This window comes from Nerophis ophidion, linkage group LG10 (genome assembly GCF_033978795.1).
Source record: "Nerophis ophidion isolate RoL-2023_Sa linkage group LG10, RoL_Noph_v1.0, whole genome shotgun sequence".
In the NCBI taxonomy this organism is placed as follows: Eukaryota; Metazoa; Chordata; class Actinopteri; order Syngnathiformes; family Syngnathidae; genus Nerophis; species Nerophis ophidion.
In genome coordinates this window covers 55152375-55176751 of record NC_084620.1, presented here as the reverse complement: position 1 = coordinate 55176751, position 24377 = coordinate 55152375, and the positions used below count along the sequence as shown (strand labels likewise).

The 24377-nt window shown below is 43.7% G+C and overlaps 1 protein-coding gene across 1 annotated transcript; it reads right to left on the bottom strand.

Moving 5' to 3' along the window:
• On the bottom strand, positions 1 to 24021 carry usp44 (ubiquitin specific peptidase 44). The gene is made up of 6 exons (XM_061914163.1): positions 23918 to 24021; positions 5951 to 7620; positions 5680 to 5878; positions 2530 to 2638; positions 2232 to 2470; positions 1 to 2160 (listed from the first exon to the last, which is right to left on the bottom strand). The coding sequence occupies exons 2-6, from the start codon at positions 7469 to 7471 to the stop codon at positions 2036 to 2038; spliced, it is 2193 nt and encodes a 730-aa protein (XP_061770147.1). The 5' UTR covers positions 7472 to 7620; positions 23918 to 24021; the 3' UTR covers positions 1 to 2035.
• Positions 24022 to 24377: the final 356 nt, after the last annotated feature.

Below are 24377 nucleotides of genomic sequence, written 5' to 3'. Positions count from 1 at the left end.
TTTTGTAGAAAAATGGAAAAATATTCTCATTTATTGAGGTCATGTTCTAGAAAAAAATGAGGTAACAATTTGCATAGAAGGTGATACATCTCTGGAGTAGAAACCGATGGATTATTGTGCTTTTACTTCCCCTCAAAAGGAAACCCGGTCGAGTATTTTTGTACAAGATCCTCCAGTATGGAGGTAAATTTCACTCAGACGTGCGTAGGGGTGCAACGGTACGTGTATTTGTATTGAACCGTTTCGGTACGGGGGTTTCGGTTCGTTTGAGGTGTACCAAACGGGTTCCAAACAGACATATTAAGTAGCACACCGCACGTTGTGTAAACAATGCACACAGAGGCACCATGAATTGATCAACGTGGACCCCAACTTAAACAAGTTAAACTTATTTGGGAGTTACCATTTTAGTGGTCAATTGTACAGAATATTTACTGTACTGTGCAATCTACTTAAATGCTTCAATCAATCAAAAAAAACTCTTATCGTACCCCGGTCACTAGACTGACCATACCTCCTCTTTTCAGCGGATATGTCCTCTTTTGCGGGGCTGTCCAGGTGGAGTTTCTTAAATGCCTCTAACGTCCGGCATTTTAAGTTAGGGTTGCGTGTATTTTCAATGTATGTTCACGGTTAAGAAGGGGTTAAAAACTTTTGTGCGCAGCAACATTCGTGAGGGAGGGGCAGAGAGCGAGAGTTATGATAAACGCGCATGCGTCGCCAGGCTCTGCTTTTTACCTTTAGATTTATCAGATATCTATAGCAGGGGTGTCAAAAGTGTGCCCCACTGCTAACGTTTTTAAGGCCCACGGCACATTCTAAAAAAAATATTAAAATAAACAAACGGGAAATAAAAAAGCTTCAAGGCTACATGTAATTTAGAAAAAGTTGCAGCATTGACTAATAAAACAAAGCTATTTTTTTTCCCTTTCAAACCGTCCATCCATCCATCTTCTTCCGCTTATCTGAGGTCAGGTCGCGGGGGCAGCAGCATAAGCAGGGAAGCCCAGACTTCCCTCTCCCCAGCCACTTCGTCTAGTTCCTCCCAGGGGATCCCGAGGCGTTCCCAGGCCAGCCGGGAGACATAGTCTTCCCAACGTGTCCTGGGTCTTCCCCGTGGCCTCCTACCGGTCGGACGTGCCCTAAACACCTCCCTAGGGAGGTGTTCGGGTGGCATCCTGACCACCTCATCTGGCTCCTCTCCATGTGGAGGAGCAGCAGCTTTACTTTGAGTTCCTCCTGGATGGCAGAGCTTCTCACCCTATCTCTAAGGGAGAGCCCCGCCACCCGGCGGAGGAAACTCATTCCGGCCGCTTGTACCCGTGATCTTGTCCTTTCGGTCATGACCCAAAGCTCATGACCATAGGTGAGGATGGGAACGTAGATCGACCGGTAAATTGAGAGCTTTGCCGTCCAGCTCAGCTCCTTCTTCACCACATTGGATCGGTACAACATCCGCATTACTGAAGACGCCGCACCGATCCACCTGCCGTTCTCACGATCCACTCTTCCCTCACTTGTGAACGAGACTGTCATTGCTCAAAACATAATATTGAATCAAAATCAAGGTTCCCATTACTTCAAGTCAAATATTCCACAAAGAAAAGTATTTTGGTGGACGATTTAGCAAATTTGGTAAATAAATAACCCAAAAATGTATGTTTTGTTGTTTTCTTACTGTACCGAAAATGAACCGAACGGAAATTTTTGTGTACCGTTACACCCCTAGACGTGCGTCTAATTTCATCATTTCAATACACCACCACCTGCGTGGCGGGAGAAGAAAAAGCTACAGGTGGTATCAAAGTTGATAAACGGCCTTTGAGTGGTATGAAACATTCGTCCGGTATAAAAATAGATGATCTGGTTGGAAAAGGGCACTTACACCTGCGAGCGTCATGAATCCGAAAGGCAGGCGTTGAGGTTTTTGTCCTGACAGGAGGTGAATGCTGGCCTGCGTACAAAGTCTCTGAGCAGGACTGGACCTGGTCGTCTCTTTAAAATACAACTTTGTCACATAAAAATACACAACAAGTCACAGCGGCCGGTCTTTGACCTGAGTAACCCTGCGGGTGTAGAAGAGGATGTAGGCCTGGGCCCGGCACACCTCGTCCACAGAACACACGTTCATCTTGGAGTCGTTGCAGTGAACCCAGAAGCCTGCGGGAGGGGAAGCCATGACAGTTGGTGAGTACGCCCGCGCTCCACCGCGCCAACAACGCTTTGCTCACCTCCGGCGCTGTTGTAGCAGTACGCCGTGTAGTGACCCGATCCGAAGCCTTTCCCATGATGCATTACCACGGCAGAGAGCTCGTACAGGAAGTGCTTGGCGTTCGGCGAGCCTGCCGTGGGGCTCTGCGGGCTGACGCCTTTCGGGGCGGGCTCTGTGCAGGAGTACAGCTCCATGTCGAGAAGCTGGTCGAAAATGACGTGGACTCCGATCTTCTCCCGGTGGTTCCGCCCGGACCACCTGAAGGGCGCAGAAGGTCAGCTCCGGCCGGTTCCGTGGGACGTGAGGTCTCGTCTTACCTGAAGCGTTTGAGGTGCAGCCGCAGCACCTGAGGCAGCTTGTGGACCATCAGACGTTTTTGTGCTTCGGTGAGGAGGACCGCTTTGGACGACGAGCGTCTACGTGCAGCTGTGAACCAGAAGAAGTTCGTTATTGATCATCGCTTGCTTTGGTTCTTAAAGGCCTACTGAAACCCACGACTACCGACCACGCAGTCTGATAGTTTATTAAGTTAAAAAGTTAAAGTACATATGATTGTCACACACAAATTATTCTCTGCATTTGACCCACCCATCACCCCCTGGGACAGGGGTCGGGAACCTTTTTGGGTGAGAGAGAGCCATGAAAGGCAAATATTTCAAAATGTATTTCCGTGAGAGCCATATCATATATTTATAACACTGAATACAGCTAAATGTGTGCATTTTTAAGACCAACATTTTTAAGAGTACCGTATTTTTTGGAGTATAAGTCGCTCCGGAGTATAAATCGCACCGGCCGAAAATGCATAATAAAGAAGGAAAAAAACATATAATTCGCATTTTTGGGGGACATTTATTTGATAAAACCCAACACCAAGAATAGACATTTGAAAGGTAATTTAAAATAAATAAAGAATAGTGAACAACAGGCTGAATTACGTTATATGAGGCATAAATAACCAACTGCTATGTTAACCTAACATATTATGGTAAGAGTCATTCAAATAACTAGAACATATAGAACATGCTATACCTTTACCAAACTATCTGTCACTCCTAATCCATAAATCCCATGAAATCTTATACGTCTAGTCTCTTACGTGAATTAGCTATATAATATTATTTGATATTTTACGGTAATGTGTTAATAATTTCACACATAAATCGCATCCCCGGCCAAACTATGAAAAAAACTGACTTATAATCCAAAAAAATACGGTATAATAAGTCTCTTATTCTTTGTAATAACATTGTTATTAAAGCTAACCAATAATAAATATATAACACTTCTTACCAATAATGCGACTTCTTGAACAGCTGCGAAAGAAAATAGATGGTTGGATTAAAATGCACGAGAATGTTTTATAATTTGAATGTTATTTTTAACACTGTGATTAACAGCGGAATTATTCATTACTTATCATGTTAAGCAATGTCAGCTAAAATTAATCTGAGAGCCAGATCCAGTCATCAAAAGAGCCGGATCTGGCTCTAGAGCCATAGGTTCCCTACCCCTGCCCTGGGAGGTAAGGAGAGCAGTGGGCAGCAGCGGTGATTTAACCCCCAATTCCAACCCTTAATGCTGAGTGCCAAGCAGGGAGGTAATGGGTCCCATCTTTATAGTCTTTGGTATGACTCGGCCGGGATTTGAACTCAAGACCTACCGATCTCAGGGCGGACACTCTAACTAGTAGGCCACTGAGTAGGTGTATATATAATTATATATCAATGATGAAATCTTAACATTGCAACACATGCCAATACGGCCGGTTTAGTTTACTAAATTACAATTTTAAATTTCCCGCGGAGTTTGTTGTTGAAAACGTCGCGGAATGATCAATCAATCAATCAATGATTATTTATATAGCCCTAAATCACTAACGCGTATGATGACGCGTGCTTGTTACGTTATTGGTCAGAGGGGACATATTAGCCCAGCACCACTTACAGCTAAAAGTCGTCTCTTTTCATCGCATAATTACACAGTAATTAGGACATCTGTGTTGCTGAATCTTTTGCAATTTGTTCAATTAATAATGGAGACGTCAAAGAAGAATGCTGTTGGTTGGAAAGCGGAGGATTGCAGGTGCCTTTAGCACCGAGACACAGCCGGTGTTTCTTTGTTTGTTGTGAAGCTTTAACACAGAGCAGTCAAGCGAACATGTTTCTCTACGTCAACCAGCATGTTTTTGGATGGGAAAATTGTGATATTAAGTCGGCTCTTACTGGAGACATCAGTGGATTACTGGACCTCCTCCTGCAGCAGCTGTCAAAAAAGGCTGCTGTGAGCTTGGCACCTCCATGGCTTCCATCTAATAATAACTTAGATTTATATCGCCCTTTTGTGAATTGTGAATTATATTTATATAGCGCTTTTCTCTAGTGACTCAAAGCGCTTTACATAATGAAACCCAATATCTAAGTTACATTTAAACCAGTGTGGGTGGCACTGGGAGCACGTGGGTAAAGTGTCTTGCCCAAGGACACAACAGCAGAGACTAGGATGGCGGAAGCGGGAATCGAACCTGCAGCCCTCAAGTTGCTGGCACAGCCACTCTACCAACCGAGCTATACCGCCCCACTTTTCTAAACACTCGAAGCGCTCACAGAAAAGTGGGACTCAACATTCCTTCACACTTGGTGGTGGTAAGCTACATCAGTAGCCACAGCTGCCCTGGGGTAGACTGACGGAAGCGTGGCTGCAAGTTTGCGCCTACGGCCCCTCCGACCACCACCTATCATTCATTCATCATTTATTCACCAGTGTGAGTGGCACCGGGGGCAAAGGATGAAGTGTCCTGCCCAAGGACACAATGGCAGCGATTTTTTGGATGTCAATAGGTGGGAAGCGAACCTGCAACGCTTAGGTTTCTGGCCGGCCGCTCTACCCACTATGTCATGCCGCCCCAAAGACACTGGCGTTCACCGCAGCCATCCGAGTTTGAGGTATGACTTTACAATCTCACTAAAACACTATCAAAACAATAAGCAGATAAGGGATCTTCCAGAATTATCCTAGTAAATGTGTCTAATTACATCTGAGACGCTCAAACTGCTGCCGCCCGGAGCCATCGCTTTTTTTTTTTTGTGCTTCACTCTAACTTTCCTTATCCACAAATCTTTCATCCTCGCTCAAATTAATGGGGAAATCGTCGCTTTCTCGGTCTGAATAGCTCTTGCTGCTTGAGGCTATGATTATAAACAATGTGAGGAGCCCTCACACCGGTGACGTCACGCGCACATTTGCTACTTCCGGTACAGGCAAGGCTTTTTTATTAGCGACCAAAAGTTGCGAACTTTATCGTGGATGTTCTCTACTAAATCCTTTCAGCAAAAATATGGCAATATCGCGAAATGATCAAGTATGACACATAGAATGGACCTGCTATCCCCGTTTAAATAATAAATCTCATTTCAGTAGGCCTTTAAAGTGTTGGAAGAGGTTACCCAAGATGGCGTCCTACTCACCGTTACATTGGTCGCAGGCGTAGATGTTTCCCTCCAGTGCTTCAGTCTCAGTGAACTTGGCCAACATTTCTGTCAGGTGACAGGACGCCTGTGCGGCCGACTCCCGGCTGTTGCTATGGTAGCGCTCGGGGAACTCCAGGGAGAGATCCCAGAAAGGCTCCACCGTGTTGGAGCGATGGTCGCAGGCCAGACATGTGACCTGTCACACATCCACAGTCACAACAAATATGAGGACGGACATTTTGGAGAAGCGACGGTCAGGTGGGCGTACCTGGCTGAGCAGCTGTCCGTGGAAGATGGTGTTGACCACGCTGAGCACCTGCTTGATGAGGCGTTTTTGCGTGTGGGGGACGTCGGTGGTGGGCGGGTGCTTGCCCGTGCTCTCCAGCTCCTGCTGCACCTTGTCCAGGAGCTCGCACAGAAACTCCTGGGCGTCCTGCTGGGCGTAGCCTCGGAAGGCGGGGATGAGCTGCCACACGGAGTGCAGCATGGCGAAGGGCGACACCAGCGCCCACTTGCCGGACCACATGACCTGGAACAGCGTGTGCAGCTCGTGGCAGAGGGAGATGTGCTTGGAGCTGGGCTCTTTGGGTTGGATCAGCTCCATGCTGCGGCCCCGCGAGGCCCCCCCGCTGAGCCCTGACCCCGAGCTGGTGTGGTATCCCTTTCTGTGGGCGAGGGGCGAGGTCTTGCCCGTCAACTGGCCGTGGACAGCGGAGGCCAGCAGCTCCAGAGCCTGGGTGAGGTCCAGGCGCAGGAAACACTCCCTGAAGACGTGCAGGTGGCTCAACACTTGCAGGATGGAGTTCATGTAACACGTGTTGCCCAGGTTCCTCAGTCCCGTCACGCCGGGTGTGACCGTGGGGCGCCGTTTGAAGGGTGAGCCGCCCTGTTTGCCGCTCTGCTTTCGGCGGGAGGTTCCGGGTAAAGACTTGCGCTTAGAGCTGGTGCTGGAAGAAGAGCAATTCTTGGACTTGGCTGACGATTGGATCTTTTTCCTACTTTTCTTGGTGGTGGGAGTAGTGGGCGTTGAACGACTTGGCTTGCGGGCGGGAGGCGAGGGTGTGGACGCTTTAGTCTTTTTGGGCGTGGGGCGTGACCGCAGCTGCTTCACCGCAACATCAGGAACTCTCTGAGTCCTTCGAAGCAAACGGCGACTCTTCCTCTGAGGGGCGTTCTCCAGCTCCTCCTGTAGCTGCCTTTTAAGCGCCCGCCTCCTCTCCCTCGCTGCCCTTTTCTGCTCCTCCTCCTCCTCTCGCAGCCTCTCCTCCTCCTGCCTCGCTTTCCCACAGTCAGTCAGGCCAAACCAGAAGCGGAATACACGCCCCATGAGGGCCCGGCGCCGGTGCCAGAGGGCAGTAAACATGCGGTCTTCATCCCTGAGCTGCAGCTCCTGAGCGCCGCAGGGCATCGGGGCGTCGGGCGCGGCGCTGGTGGAGCGGAGGATGCGCCCGCTGCGAGTGGTGACCTCGTAGCGCTGGCTCTGGATCGCGCTGAGGGTGCTACGCAGCAGCTTGAGGTCGCCCGTGGTGTTGTCGTTGAGGACGTAGTCGTCGCACAAGTAGCAAAAGACGTAGAGTTCGTTCACCTCCATGGCGAGCGGGTGGTGCTGCTGCTTGAAGTGCTGCAAGGCGTGCTCCTCGATGTAGCGCCCGCACGCCACGTGGGCGCAGCCCAGGCAGGCCCAGATGGACTCGGTGGTGTTGCAGTCCACACAGTGCCACTTCTGCGGGTTGAGGATGGAGTGGTCCGGGGCGAGCCGCAGCCGCCCCACGTGCTTGCACCGGTCCATCACACCGGCCCGCCCGCCAAGATGGCTGGCCGGTGTGTGCGCTTGACCGTCACTCAATGACCCTCTGTGCAGCCGGGCGCGGACAAGTCGCCGTATCGTGTTGGCTTCATATCACCATGGCAACCATGGTGCGTGGGGCATGTTGATGTCTACACACAAACACACGAGTCAACACAACTTCCTGTCCACACAAAAAACCTAACTTTTCTTTAAACCAGGGGTGTCCAATGAGCGGGGCCGCAGCTAATCGTTTACCGGCCTGCCACACATTCTGCAAAAATGGCAACATTGATAGTATTGCAAAAATAAAAAATAAAACATTTTTAAAAAGTGGACTAAGGTGAAATCTAATGAGAAAAAGTGGCAATGTTGACACAAAGCTGCCATGCAGGCAGTTTTTTTGTTCCTTTTGTCTTTGTGTTTTTTTTCCATTGCTCAAAAAAAAGACAAGAAAAAAAAAAGGACCAAAAAAATCTGTGTTATAATGAATTATTACTTAAAAATTATCACTTTAAGTGTTTTATGTGGAAAAAATATTGCATATGTTGTATGGTTGCCATATAAAAACATCAAAGTTTTGACAAAAAGAGCATAAAACAAACAAAATAATAGTTCAAACTTAAAATCGACAGATATATCGGAGGTTGATCTTGAAATTTAAGTGTTAAAAGTAAAAAAATAACTAAAAAAATGTATCACTTTATGAGTGGGGAACCTTTTGGATCTCAAATATGTTTAGTAGGATTGTATTTAACTTTTCACTGTGATTACTCAAAAATATTCAATAATTGAAATCAATGGTGTCCTGCATTATTGATCTTTGAGGGCCTTAACTGCTAAATAAAGGAACTCTCCTGAAGGAATCAATAAAGTACTATCTATCTAAATACTGCATATTTCAGTTTTACTATAAAAAACAAAGTTGTCTTTGACAGAAAAAGGCATAAAACTTCATTTGTTTGACTTTATATCAACCTCAAGTTGATATAGAGATTTACTGTAAGCATTAAATAAAAAATAATAATAATTTGACTTAATTTTAACATTTTAGTGACTGAGACCCTCTATGCTCCCCAGGAGCCCTAAGGATTTAAAAAAAATCCATCTATTTTGTTATGGTTTGAAAATTAAAAATATCAAAATGTCCCTCGCATGCTTAAATTTTTCCTTGTGCGGCCCTCTTTGGAAAAAGTTTGGACACCCCTGCTTTAAACAAACGCGTGGTCGTTACAGATGGTCACCGATGGCGTCCTATCAGCTTTCGAACAAGCGTCACTATTAAGGACTCCTATTTTAAGACCGTGGCACACTTCCAGAAGCCCGATAAAGACGGGCACGTGGATTGTTGCCAGGCACCTTCACACTGCAGCCAGCAGAGATTATTGCACGGAAAAAAGACCCAAGGAGAGAAACTCAAGAAGGATCCTCAAGAGTGGCGAGTCCTTGTGTTTTTGCCGCTGGTTGGATCTCCAAAGCGGTCACTTTCACAATTGATCGTGCAATCTGAGTTGCGACCGGACCGCTCTTTTCAGAGCTCAATTGTGTTCGCGTTGTTTTCATCACCTCTGATGATGTAGAACACGTGTCATACTTTTATCTAGATCAGTGGTTCTCCAACTTTTACAGAACACTTGGCTCTCCAAGTACCACCTTATTGACCAACATAAAAATACAGTAGCGTATTAGGCCAAGGTATTCATTAAAAACAGAGGTTTTATTTAACAAGAATATTTCATATTTTTGGCCACAAACAAACAGTTTGAACAGTAACACTGTTTTTGAATAGACGCAAATAAAACACTGTACTTAAATAACGAATCAAATAAGTAACTCGGAGTCTTGTTCACGAGTGAGGAAAGAGTGAATCGTGAGATTGACAAGCGGATCGGTGCGGCGTCTTCAGTAATGCGGACGCTGTATCGGTCCGTTGTGGTTTAGAAGGAGCTGAACCGGAAGGCAAAGCTCTCAATTTACCGGGCGATCTACGTTCCCATCCCCACCTATGGTCATAAGCTTTGGGTTATGACCGACTCACAGGTACAAATAGCCAAAATTAGTTTCCTCCACCGGGTGGCAGGACTCTCCCCTTAGAGATAGGGGAAGGAGCTCAAAGTATGCCTTGGGATCCCCCAGGGGGAGCTGGACAAAGTGTTTGGGAACTGGGAAGTTTTTCCTGCTTTGGCTGCTGCCCCCGGGATCCGACCTCAGATAAGCGGAAGAAGATGGATGGATCTTTGGCATACTGCAATTTGACTTTTCAGATCTAGAATATTGACATTTTCAGATTGGACAAGCACCTGCCACAAAGCTCTGACAAAATTTCGCAAGTTTAGGCTCGACAAAACTCTTTGCAAAAAAATGTTCGGCGAGTAAAAGGTTCATTGCAATCCCTACAATAACACAGGTTATAGATTTATCCGTGAGTCTACCCTAATATTTATTTAATTGATCGATTTTATGACTCACAAGTCCAGGCAGTCATGTTTACTCAAATTTTATGTCACTTCCAACCCCAATTTCATAAATTTAATGCGCCAACACCTCAACTCATAACTGTGAAACCGCTTTATTCCGTTTCTTTGTTTAGCAAGCTTTCCAATGACACCAACCTTTTTAAAATGGATTAAACAAGTAAGATACTTGTAAGGTCAACAGCCAGCAGGTAAAAATCAGGTTTGTGTCTGTGCGATATAGAAAATGACTATATCGTAATATTTGATTATATGTTCTCACGCAGTTGCTTTTAGCTGCGGGCATTACACAGCAGGCGTTTCTCACGCCTTCTCATGTCTCCTTTTCACAGAGACGGAAAACAAGCCCGCCTTCGTACATACGTCACATACTGTCGTGCGTCTAGCGTCGTACGCTCTCGTCAAGCGGAGAGGTAGCAGCATGGCTAATGTTCTTTCTTTCTTTTCTTAGTTTATTTCGAACATGACATACATACAACATTATACATAAGTTAATTTCATCCTTTCGCAAAACACAATACATCATGTCCGAAAAGGAGGAGGAAGAAGCAAAGCTTATTTAATCCTACCCCTTTTCCACTTCAGAGCGCCCACAAATATATACATTCATTGACCTTCTTTACAGCAAAATATCAAATAGCAAAATAACATCTGTGAGTGAGTAACACAGCAGTTTTCTAATATGTACTTAATTATTTCCGTCATTATTAACATACTAAGATGAAGAATATCTTATTTTCAATAAGTTTGAAAGTGTTTCTCATAATACTTCTTCTTTGTACTTTGTAAGCACTATTAATTTAAACATCCTCTTAAACTGGATGATATCCGTACAATGTTTAACTTCTTTACTTAATCCATTCCATAATTTAATTCCACATACTGATATGCTAAAAGTTTTAAGTGTTGTACGGGCATACAAATGTTTTAAGTTAGATTTTCCTCTAAGGGTATATTTCTCCTCTTTAGTTGAGAAGAATTGTTATACATTCTTTGGTAGCAGGTTCTAATTTACTTTGTAAATCAATTTAGCTGTTTGCAATTTTATCAAGTCATCGAGCTTTAATATTTTTGACTCAATAAATAAAGTTTGTATGTTTTCTATATCCAACATTGTGTATTATTCTAATTGATCTTTTTTGTAACACACTTAACGAATGTAGCGCACATTTGTAGTTGTTTCCCCATATTTCTGCACAATAACTCAGATATGGTAACACTAGCGAGCAGTAGAGAATATAAAGTGAGTTTTGGCCCAGGACGTATTTTGCTTTATTCATCATTGAAATCTTTTTTGCAACCTTATGTTGTATGTTTTGTATATGAGATTTCCAGTTCATTTTATCATCTATTAATACTGCCAAAAATCTGGTTTCTTTTACCCTTTCGATATCTATTCCATCTATTTGTATTCGTGTCTGATGCTCTTTTCTACTGTTACCAAATAGCATTATTTTAGTTTTACTGAGATTCAAGGATAGCCTGTTTTTATCAAACCATTTTTTAAATTTATTCATTTCTTCCGTTATTATTTGTATTATCTTCTGTGTGTTCTCTCCTGAACAGAAAGCAGTTGTGTCGTCTGCAAATAAAACTAACTTCAAGTCTTTTGTAACTTTGCAAATATCGTTTATATAAAGATTGAACAATCTTGGTCCCAAGATTGATCCCTGGGGTACACCACAATATATATCCAATCGTGTTGAACTATTTTCACCCATCTTCACATATTGCTTCCTGTTGGTTAAATAACTTCTTATCCAGCTCAAGACCAAACCTCTGATGCCATAACATTCTAGTTTTTTAATTAAAATATCATGATTAATTGTGTCAAATGCTTTTGTTAAAACCATGAATACTGCGGCTGCACATTCCTTACCGTCTATTGCATTGGTAATTTCCTGTTATTTTGATTAATGCTATTGAAGTTGACATATTTGCTCTAAATCCAAATTGGTTCTCCACGAGCGTCCCACTTTTATTGATAAATGTATCTAATCTACTATTGAATAGTTTTTCTATGATTTTGGAGAATTGTGGAAGTAATGAAACTGGTCTGTAGTTAGTGAACTGGTGTTAGCTGAGAGGTCGCACAAGCAGAGCGGAGCTTGTGACATTACAAAAGAGAGAAGGTGCGAAACTGATCACAAATGGAGAAAGAACAATAAATGCCCAAAATAAAGAGCGGGGGATCCATCATCTGGTGGTTTGGCTCCAAGTGGGAAGATATTCAGCAGACAACAGCAATATGCAAAGTATGCAGCAGAAGTATTACTACAAAAAGGTAGCAACACTATTAATGTGTTCTTTCATTTAAATAGTCACCCGTGAGAGAATGAAGAATATTTAATAAATACAGTTTTGGTCAATTGACTTAGTTGTGATTTCCCTCTCTGCATGAAAGTTTAAAAGTAGCATATATTAATGCAGTATGAAGAAGAATGTTTGAATGTAGACACATAGAATCGTCATACTGCTGTGATTATATGCATCAAGTGTTCATTCAAAGCCAAGGCAAAATATCGTAATATATATCGTATATGGCATTAAAATATTGCGATATTAATAAAAGCCAATATCGCCCAGCCCTACCTGCAAGTGTAAAGAAAGTTAAGGTTAGGACATTTTTGAAAAAAAAAAAAAAAGGAAGCACTTTAAATCTTGAGCCCTATTGACTTTATATTGAAGACCATAAATTGGTGCATTTTCACCACTTTTAAAAGTCAAAAACATTCTTAATATGCATCACTTATTCGGATATTACCATTTAATGGTCAATTGTATGGAATATGCACTGTACTGTGCAATCTACTAATGAAAGTTTCAATCAATCAATCAAACCCTACAGTAAAGTTATTTTACATTTTACACACATTGTGTGAGATGCTACCTCAGTGGAAGCATTTAAGTCGCATCTTAAAACTCATTTGTGTACTCTAGTGAGGGCTGGGCGATATGGCCTTTTTTTAATATCTCAATATTTTTAGGCCATATCGCGATACACGATATATATCTCCATATTTTGCCTTAGCCTTGAATGAACACTTGATACGTATAATCACAGCAGTATGATGATTCTATGTGTCTACATTCAAACATTCTTCTTCATACTGCATTAATATATGCTACTTTTAAACTTTCATGCAGAGAAGGAAATCACAACTAAGTCAATTGACAAAAACTGTATTTATTAAACTGTTACTAGCAGGTGACTTTTCAAATTATGCTACATATTAGCAGTAATGCTACTTTTGGTAGCAACGCTTGTGCCTCACACTTGACAAATTAAAGTTGTATATTCGACATATTCCCGCTTGAAGCCGAACCACCGCCAGACAATGGACCCCGTGCTGTTTTTCTTGGGAATTAATTATTCCTTCATTTGTTACCAGATAGTGATGGGTCCGGCAACACCGATGCATTGGCGCATGCTTCGAGCTCATAGAGCGAAACCCTGTGTCGGTGCGCGTACCGCTCTTAGAAAGTCACGTGACCGATCATGAGCTGTTTAGGTCACGTGACCGATATGCGAACTGTGTCGCGTTCATAAGGAAGCGCATCTGTCAACGAGATGCTGCTGCCAACAGAATCGCCGCACTTCTGTCGTTGGTCATTTGTTGTCAGAGATCATTTCCACCGTGTGGGAATATTTTGATCATATATCGGAAAATAAGGTATTTGTGTTCATGTCCTTGTTTCATCCTACTCTCTCAAAGTTTCTAGCATTGTCCCACGCACACAAACATCCTATTGGTTACAATAAAAAGCGGTAACAAACAATCTCTTTGAAAGCTCAGTCGGTAGAGTGGAGGACTATAGATTTTCATGCTGAGTTCCTTAGGGCACTTGTTCAAATCCAGCTCGAACCCATTACCTTTTTACCATGAATTGATTAACGTGGACCCCGATTTAAACCCGTTGAAAATCTTATTGGGGTGTTACCATTTAGTGGTCAATTGTACGGAATATGTACTGTACTGTGCAATATACTAATAAAAGTTTCAATCAATCAATCAATCATGTTCACATTATTTATTGACTGTATCTAAAAAAGATAAAAATATATATTTATTTAAATGATCCTAAGAGAAATATAATGACTTATATTATTGTATATCAGGGGTAGAGAACCTATGGCTCTAGAGCCAGATGTGGCTCTTTTGATGACTGCATCTAGCTCTCAGATAAATCTGAGCTGACGTTGCTTAACACGATAAGTAATGAATAATTCCACTTGTAATCAGTGTTAAAAATAATGTTCAAAATATAAAACATTCTCATGCATTTTTAATCCACCCATCTGTTTTTCTACCGCACCTGTTCAAGAAGTTGCGTTAATGGTAAGAAGTTATTTATTTATTATTGGTTAGTGTGGGGCTTGCCCTCCTGGGGGTTCTTCAGACCACCAAGCACTGACATAAGAGCCTGTTTCAGGGTTACAATATTGTTTTATTTTTCAATAAGTCTCTTAGTTGCTTTCCAGCAATAGTATTTCCAACCCCAACCCAGTCTCTCCTCCTGGCTGCTGCTTAGAACAGAGCGACAGGTGATTAAATAACAAAGCCCATGTGGTCCGTCTACGCACCTGTCGCTGCAGGCCCGCAGGCCACGCCCCCTCCACAGTTAGCTTCAGAATAACAATTTTATTACAAAGAATAAGAGACCTATTATACACTAGAAATGTTGGTCTTACTTAAAAATGCACGTGTTTAGTTGTGTTCGGTGTTAAAAAAAATGTTATATGGCTCTTACGGAAATATATTTTAAAATCTTTGGTTTTTGGCTCTACAGGCCAAAAAGGTTCCCGACCCCTGTTGCATATACTAGGTCATAAAATCAGTGTCAGTTGAATCGGTCCATAGGTTGCCTGTAGGGATTTTTAATGTCCAGCAGATGTCAGTATTTAGTGACATAGTATTGACACAGTATCAATACAGTTTTGCAATTTGTCGAAACGATACATGAAACCTCATCAAGCCATCACTATTACCAGATTTGCACCTTCTTTCTCTCGTATTACCACTCGCACCTCTCAGCTAGCATCACAGCTAACGTTCCCCACGCTGCTACCTCTCTGCTCCGCGAGGGCGTATACGTATGTGACGTATGAGGTGACAATAAGTAAGAAGGTGCGCTTGCTGTCAGTGAGAAAGAGACACATGAAGGAGTGGGAAGAGCCTGTAGTGTAATGCCCGCAGCTAAAAGCAACTGCGTGAGAATGTATACTCCAATATCACTATATAGTCATTTTCTATATCGCACAGAGACAAACCCGCGAAATATCGTGTATATCGCCCAGCCCTATCTCTTCCCTTTAAATAGACCCCCCTTTTAGACCAGTTGATCTGCCGTTTCTTTTTCGCTCTGCACCCCTCTCCTGTGTGGGGGGCACAGGTTCGGTGGCTACAAATGAAGCGTTGGCTGTCCAAAGTCGGGAGCCGGGCGAGGGGAGCGCTCGTCTGTGCATCGGTTGTCTCATCACTGCTGACCTGTCTCCGCTCGGGATGGTCTCCTGCTGGCCCCACCATGGACTGAACGCTCACTATTGTTAAATCCACTATGGACTGGACTCTCACATTATATTAGATCCACTATGGACTGGACTCTCACGCCATTATGTTAGATCCACTATGGACTGGACTCTCACACAATTATGTTAGATCCAGTATGTACTGGACTCTCACTATTATGTTAGATCCACTGTGGACTGGACTCTCACTATTATGTTAGCTCCACTATGGACTGGACTCTCACTATTATGTTAGCTCCACTATGGACTGGACTCTCACTATTATGTTAGATCCACTATGGACTAAACTCTCACTATTATGTTAGATCCACTATGGACTGGACTCTCACACTATTATGTTAGATCCACTATGTACTGGACTCTCACTATTATGTTAGATCGACTGTTGACTAGACTCTCACTATTATGTTAGATCCACTATGGACTAAACTCTCACTATTATGTTAGATCCACTATGGACTGGACTCTCACACTATTATGTTAGATCCACTGTTGACTGGACTCTCACTATTATGTTAGATTTACTATGGACTGCACTCTCACTATTATGAGATCCACTATGGACTGGACTCACACTATTATGTTAGCTCCACTGTGGACTGGACTCTCACTATTATGTTAGATCCACTATGGACTAAACTCTCACTATTATGTTAGATCCACTATGGACTGGACTCTCACTATTATGTTAGATCCACTATGGACTAAACTCTCACTATTATGTTAGATCCACTACGGACTGGACTCTCACACTATTATGTTAGATCCACTATGTACTGGACTCTCACTATTATTTTAGATCCACTGTTGACTGGACTCTCACTATTATGTTAGATTTACTATGGACTGCACTCTCACTATTATGTTAGATCCACTATGGACTGGACTCTCACACTGTTGTGCCAAATCCACTATGTACTGGACTCTCACTATTATGTTAGATCCACTATAGACTGGACTCTCACACTATTTGAAATCCACTATGGACTGGACTCTCACTATTATGTTAGATCAACTATGGACAGGACTCGCACACTACTATGTTAGTTTCACTAGACTGAACTCTCATTATGTTGGATCCACTATGGACTGGACTCTCACTTTTATTTTCGATTCACTATGAACTGGACTCTCACAGTATTAGGTTAGATCCACTGTGGACTGGACTCTCACTATTACGTTAGATCCATTATGGATTGGACTCTCATACTATTGTGTTAAATCCACAATGTACTGGACTCTCACTATTATGTTAGATCCACTGTGGACTGGACTCTCACACTATTATGTTAGATCCACTATGGACTGGACTCTCACACTATTTTAAATCCACTATGGACTGGACTCTCACTATTATGTTAGATCAACTATGGACTGGACTCACACTACTATGTTAGATCCACTATAGACTGAACTCTCATTATGTTGGATCCACTATGGACTGGACTCTCACTATTATGTTCGATTCACTATGAACTGGACTCTCACGCTATTATGTTAGATCCACTATGGACTGGACTCTCACACTATTAAGTCAGATCCACTATGGACTGGACTCTCACACTATTAAGTCAGATCCACTATGGACTGGACTCTCACTATTATGTTAGATCAACTATGGACTGGACTGTCACACTACTATGTTAAATCCACTATAGATTGCACTCTCTTTATGTTAGATCCACTATGGACTGGACTGTCACTATTATGTTAGATCAACTATGGACTGGACTCTCACACTATTGTGTTATATCCACTATGGACTGGACTCTCACTATTACGTTATATCCACTATGGACTGGACTCTCACACTGTTATGTTGGATCCACAATGGACTGGACTCTCACGCTATTACGTTAGATCCAATATGGACTGGACTCTCCCACTATTATGTTAAGATTCACTATGGACTGGACTCTCACGCTATTATGTTAGATCCACTATGGACTGGACTCTCACACTATTATGTTAGATCCACTTTGGACTGGACTCTTACAATATTATGCTAGATCCACTCGACGTCCTTTGCACCGGTCGTCCCACATCTGCGGTCCCCTCCAAGGTTTCTCATTGTCATTCCATTGGGCTGAGTTTTTTCTTGCCCTGATATGGGATCTGAGCCGAGGATTTAGGGCTATATAAGTAAACATTGATTGATTGATTGATTCCTAAATACCGGTATACCGCACAGCCCTGCAGGAAAGTTATTTTACATTTAACACACATACCATCAGTAAAATAAAATAAAAAAACCGCTGGCAAAGTACAGCAACTTTTGGATGCTTTTATGCAAGTTTCAACCCTCAAGCGTCTTATAATGTGGTTTGATGACACAGTATAAAGCCACACCTGTTTAATCACTAACCTTTACCCGGGCACGCAGATGGAAAAACACCCACTGGGAAATAGATAGCTAAGAACTATAAACTATATCAAACACTAAACGGGTCTGAAAGGCTACAAGCCTGGCAAGAAGTGAACAACTTTGCTTGTGCTCTGCAGTTAAAAATCAACACATTAGCGCCACCCGCCTTGCAGCAGCGGACTCTATGGGAGCCACAGTTCCTCACAAAGCGCCTTCGGCACGCCCCTCGCCCGCAGGGTGCACGACACATCAGCCGTAAGAATACCGCACAGACGTCAAATACTGCGGCATGGTCATGCTGGACATTCAGAAGGCCTTTGACACCGTTAACCACGCTGTACTGTTGGATAAGATCAGAGCAATCGGATTTGATAAAAACTCATGGAGCTGGATGCAATCTTACTTGGAGGGGAGGAAACAGGTGGTAGAGGTGAACGGCACCGTGTCCCCTCCCCTCTCAGTAAGCTGTGGAGTCCCCCAAGGCAGTATAGTAGGACCTTTACTGTTCCTAATACCGTATTTCCTTGAATTGCCGCAGGGCATATAGTATACGCCTGCTTTGAATTACTGATGGGTCAAACTCGCTTCCCAAAATAATTAGCGCATGCTTAGTATTACCGCCGGGTCAAACTCCTGACACTTCCCATGTCATCATTTTCAAAATGGAGGAGGCTGATTTCAATACCGGTAATTTGAAATCGCATAAAGGGAAGAAGATTAAGAACTGTTCAGTAGGATTTAAGGTCCAAGCTTACATCGCACTCAAATTTTTACTGCATACCTTTGATAAGTGCCGGAGTGAGAAGAGGTTTTAAAATAATTAGCGCATGCTTACTTTTACCGCATGCCTTCGCTAAGCACAGGAGTGAGAAGAAGTTTTAAATTAATCAGCGCCCCGGCGGCAATTCAAGGAAATACGTTATACGTAAATGACATGCCATCAGCATGCCACTGTGAATTGTTCCTGTTTGCGGATGACTCGGCCCTACTGGTATCCGGCAAAGACAAGTCACAGGTGGAACAAATCCTCAGTGCTGAACTCCCTAATATTTTCACCTGGCTCGCTGACAACAAGCTATCCATACACTTAGGTAAAACGGAATCCATCCTATTTGGGTCCCACATCAACCTTAAGAAAGTCAGTGACTTCACTATAATAGTAGGTGACATTGTTATCACCAAGAAAGATGAGATCACCTACATAGGTTCCGTTCTAGAGGCCAGTCTTTCCTGTGATAAAATGGCAACAAAGGTAATCAAAAAGCTCAAGATTCCTCCACAGAATCTCCTCTCTGGTCAACAAAAGCACCTTGAAGATTCTAGCAGGAAGTCTCATTCAACCCTTTTTCGATTACGCTTGCACCTCCTGGTACCCCAGCACCTCCAAAACCCTCAAATCTAGACTCCAAACATCCCAGATTAAGCTAGTCCGGTTACTTTTAGACCTCCACCCCAGATCACACCTCACTCCAACCCACTTCTCCAAAGTGGGCTGGCTCAGGGTGGAGGACAGAGTAAAACAACTTGCACTGAGCCAAGTCTATAAAATCCGCTACACCTCCCTGATACCGAAGTACATGTAAAACTACTTAACGTAAATGACCGCCATAACCACAACACCAGGGGGAGCACCACAAACCACGTTAAACCCAGATTCCAATCTAACAAAGGTCTTAACTCATTCTCTTTCTATGCCACATCAATGTGGAATGCACTCCCAACAGGTGTAAAAGTAAGTGCATCTCTATATTCCTTCAAAACCACTCTAAAACAACACTTCCAGGTGACTTCCACCCTTTACTAATACCCTCCTCCATTCACATCCCATCTCCCCAGATTGTAAATAACCAAATGTATTTCTAAAGTATATACAAACCCCGTTTACATATGAGTTGGGAAATGGTGTTAGATGTAATTATAAATGGAATACAATGATTTGCAAATCCTTTTCAACCCATATTTAATTGAATGCACTACAAAGACAATATATTAGATGTTCAAACTCATAAACTTTATTTTTTTTTTGCAAATAATAATTAACTTAGAATTTCATGGCTGCAACACGTGCCAAAGTAGTTGGGAAAGGGCATGTTCACCACTGTGTTACATCACATTTTCTTTTAACAACACTCAATAAATGTTTGGGAACTGAGGAAACTAATTGTTGAAGCTTTGAAAGTGGAATTCTTTACCATTCTTGCTTGATGTACAGCTTAAGGCGTTCAACAGTCCGGGGTCTTGTTGTCGTATTTTACGCTTCATAATGCGCCACACATTTTCGGTGGGGGACATGTCTGGACTGCAGGCGGGCCAGGAAAGTACCCGCACTCTTTTACTACGAAGCCACGCCGTTGTAACACGTGGCTTAGCATTGTTTTGCTGAAATAAGCAGGGGCGTTCATGATAACGTTGCTTGGATGACAAAATATGTTGCCAAAAACCCTGTATGGACCATTCAGCATTAATGGTGCCTTCACAGATGTGTAAGTTACCCATGCCATTGGCACTAATACACCTCCATACCATCACAGATAATGGCTTTTGAACTTTGCGCCTTTAACAATCTGGATGGTTATTTTCCTCTTTGTTCCGGAGGAAACCACGTCCACAGTTTCCAAATATAGTGAAGTGAAGTGATTTATATTTATATAGCGCTTTTTCTCTAGTGACTCAAAGTGCTTTACATAGTGAAACCCAAAATCTAATTTTTACATTTAAACCAGTGTGGGTGGCACTGGGAGCCACCCACGGCGTCTTGCCCAAGGACACAACGGCAGTGACTAGGATGGTGGAAGCGGGGATCAAACCTACAACCCTCAAGTTGCTGGCACGGCCGCTCTACCAACCGAGCTATACCGCTCTGCAATTGTAAATGAATGACATGGATCCCCCTGGGTCTGAAATAAAATGACTACAACTACAAAGTCTGTTGTAAAGGCGTTCTGGGTGGCAGTTCGCCTTTCTCGAAGAAAAACGCCCTCTGCTTGCGTTGTTTAAGGCCAGGGGTCGGCAACCCAAAATGTTCAACTAGCCACATTGGACCAATACAAAGAATATAATTTGAAATGTGGACTCGTCAGACCTCAGAACACTTTTCCACTTTGGATCAGTCTATCTTAGATGAGCTCTGGCCCAGCGAAGCCTGCAGCGTTCCTTTGTGTTGTTGATAAATGGTTTTCTCTTTGCATAGTATAGTTTTAACTTTCACTTACGGATGTAGAGACCAACTCTAGTTACTGACAGTGGTTTATGAAGTGTTCCTGAGCCCATGTGGTGATATCCTTTACACACTGATGTCGGTTTTTGATGCAGTACTGCCTGAGGGATCAAAGATCCCTAATATTATTGCTTATGTGCAGTGATTTCTCCAGATTCTCTGAACCTTTTGATGATTTTACGGACCGTAGATGGTAAAATCCTTAAATTCCTTGCAATAGTTCTTTGAGAAATGTTGTTCTAAAACTGTTCGACAATTTGCTTACAAATTGGTGACCCTCGCCCCATCCTTGTTTGTGAATTAGCACTTCATGGAAGCTGCTTTTATACCCAATCATGGCACCCACCTGTTCCCAATTAGCCTGCACATCTGTGGGATGTTCCAAATAAGTGTTTGATGAGCATTCCTCAACTTTAGCAGTATTTATTGCCACCTTTCCTAACTTTTTTGTCACGTGTTGCTGGCATCAAATTCTTAAGTTAATGATTTGCACAAAAAAAAATGTTAATCAAATATGTTGTCTTTGTAGCATATTCAACTGAATATGGGTTGAAAATTATTTGCAAATCATTGTGTTCCGTTTATATTTACATCTAACACAATTTCCCAACTCATACGGAAACGGGGTTTGTATATGTGTACCATGAATTGATTAACAGGCTTCACGGTGGAAGAGGGGTTAGTGCGTCTGCCTCGCAATACGAAGGTCCTGCAGTCCTGGGTTCAATCCCGGGCTCGGGATCTTTCTGTGTGGAGTTTGCATGTTCTCCCCGTGAATGCGTGAGTTCCTACCGGGTACTCCGGCTTCCTCATACTTCCAAAAACATGCACCTGGGGATAGGTTGATTGGCAACACTAAATGGTCCCTAGTGTGTGAATGTTCTCTATCTGTGTTGGCCCTGCGATGAGGTGGCGACTTGTCCGGGGTGTACACGCCTTCCGCCCGATTGGTCACTAAATGGTCCCTAGTGTGTGAATGTTGTCTGTCTATCTGTGTTGGCCCTGCGATGAGATGGCGACTTGTCCAGGGTGTACACGCCTTCCGCCCGATTGGTCCCTAGTGTGTGAATGTGAGTGTGAATGTTGTCTGTCTATCTGTGTTGGCCCTGCGATGAGGTGGCGACTTGTCCAGGGTGTACACGCCTTCCGCCCGATTGGTCCCTAAATGGTCCCTAAATGGTCCCTAGTGTGTGAATGTTGTCTGTCTATCTGTGTTGGCCCTGCGATGAGGTGGCGACTTGTCCGGGGTGTACAAGCCTTCCGCCCGATTGGTCCCTAAATGGTCCCTATTGTGAATGTTGTCTGTCTATCTGTGTTGGCCCTGCGATGAGGTGGCGACTTGTCCAGGGTGTACACACCTTCCGCCCGATTGATTCCTAAATAGTCCCTAGTGTGTGAATGTTGTCTGTCTATCTGTGTTGGCCCTGCGATGAGGTAGCAACTTGTCCAGGGTGTATGCGCCTTCCGCCCGATTGGTCCCTAAATGGTCCCTAGTGTGTGAATGTTGTCTGTCTATCTGTGTTGGCCCTGCGATGAGATGGCGACTTGTCCAGGGTGTACACGCCTTCCGCCCGATTGGTCCCTAGTGTGTGAATGTGAGTGTGAATGTTGTCTGTCTATCTGTGTTGGCCCTGCGATGAGGTGGCGACTTGTCCAGGGTGTACACGCCTTCCGCCCGATTGGTCCCTAAATGGTCCCTAGTGTGAATGTTGTCTGTCTATCTGTGTTGGCCCTGCGATGAGGTGGCGACTTGTCCAGGGTGTACACACCTTCCGCCCGATTGATTCCTAAATGGTCCCTAGTGTGTGAATGTTGTCTGTCTATCTGTGTTGGCCCTGCGATGAGGTGGCGACTTGTGCGGGGTGTACAAGCCTTCCGCCCGATTGGTCCCTAAATGGTCCCTAGTGTGAATGTTGTCTGTCTATCTGTGTTGGCCCTGCGATGAGGTGGCGACTTGTCCAGGGTGTACACACCTTCCGCCCGATTGATTCCTAAATGGTCCCTAGTGTGTGAATGTTGTCTGTCTATCTGTGTTGGCCCTGCGATGAGGTAGCAACTTGTCCAGGGTGTATGCGCCTTCCGCCCGATTGGTCCCTAAATGGTCCCTAGTGTGTGAATGTTGTCTGTCTATCTGTGTTGGCCCTGCGATGAGGTGGCGACTTGTCCGGGGTCTACACGCCTTCCGCCCGATTGGTCCCTAAATGGTCCCTAGTGTGTGAATGTGAGTGTGAATGTTGTCTGTCTATCTGTGTTGGCCCTGTGATGAGGTGGCGAATTGTGCAGGGTGTACACGCCTTCCGTTCGATTGTAGCTGAGATAGGCGCCAGCGACCCTAAGCGGTAGGAAATGGATGGATGGATGAATTGATTAACGTGGACCCAAACTTAAACAAGTTGAGAAAACTTATTGGGGTGTTACCATTTAGTGGTCAATTGTACAGAATATGTACTAAATTGTGCAATTTACTAATAAAAGTTTCAATCAATCAATCAGCCTGAAGCGGCTTTTTAGCGCACGCAAACTGGGCTAAAGCTAAACGCACAGCTGTTATTAGCACACACCGGAATAAACGCTGCCGCAAATAATACTAAACGTGTTCCGAACACAATCAAAACACAAAACTATGAGGTTTGCGGGTGTTTAAGTCGCGTAAATTACTCGTTGATATCTACCCGGGTGGCTAAGAAGCTAAGCTAACAAGCTAAGCTAACCCGCTAGCACGCTAGGCTAGCCCCCTAAACAAGTGGTGACGTTGGCGGGGGGAAGCCGCCGTCGCAGCTCCGGTGGTGGAGCTCCGGCGCCAAGCGGGTAGGTGTTTGCGGACACGGCGTAACGCACGTCGAGGTGTGTAAAAGAGACATACCGAGAGGCTCTCCCTTGGCGGTGCTCACTGTCCTCTTCTCACTGGTGCCGCCATCTTGTCGCGTGCTTTTGGCGGCTCGTGCGCGTCCGCGAGACGTCACGTTGTTGTTGTTGTTTATGTTGTTGTTGACGTAAAAGTTTCCGACGATGTCATAATCACATGTTGATGAACATATGTGCGAATTATAATAGAGCAGGGGTCACCAACCTTTTTGAAACCAAGAGCTACTTCTTGGGTACTGATTAATACGAAGGGCTACCAGTTTGATACACACTTAAATAAATTGCCAGAAATAGCCAATTTGCTCAATTCCCCTTTAATAAATAAATCTATATGTATGTATTAAAAAAAATGGGTATTCGTAAATTTTTTTTCCTTTTACGGAAGTTTTTTTGTAGAGAATAAATGATGGAAAAAAAACACTTATTTGAACGGTTTAAAAGAGGAGAAAACACGAAAA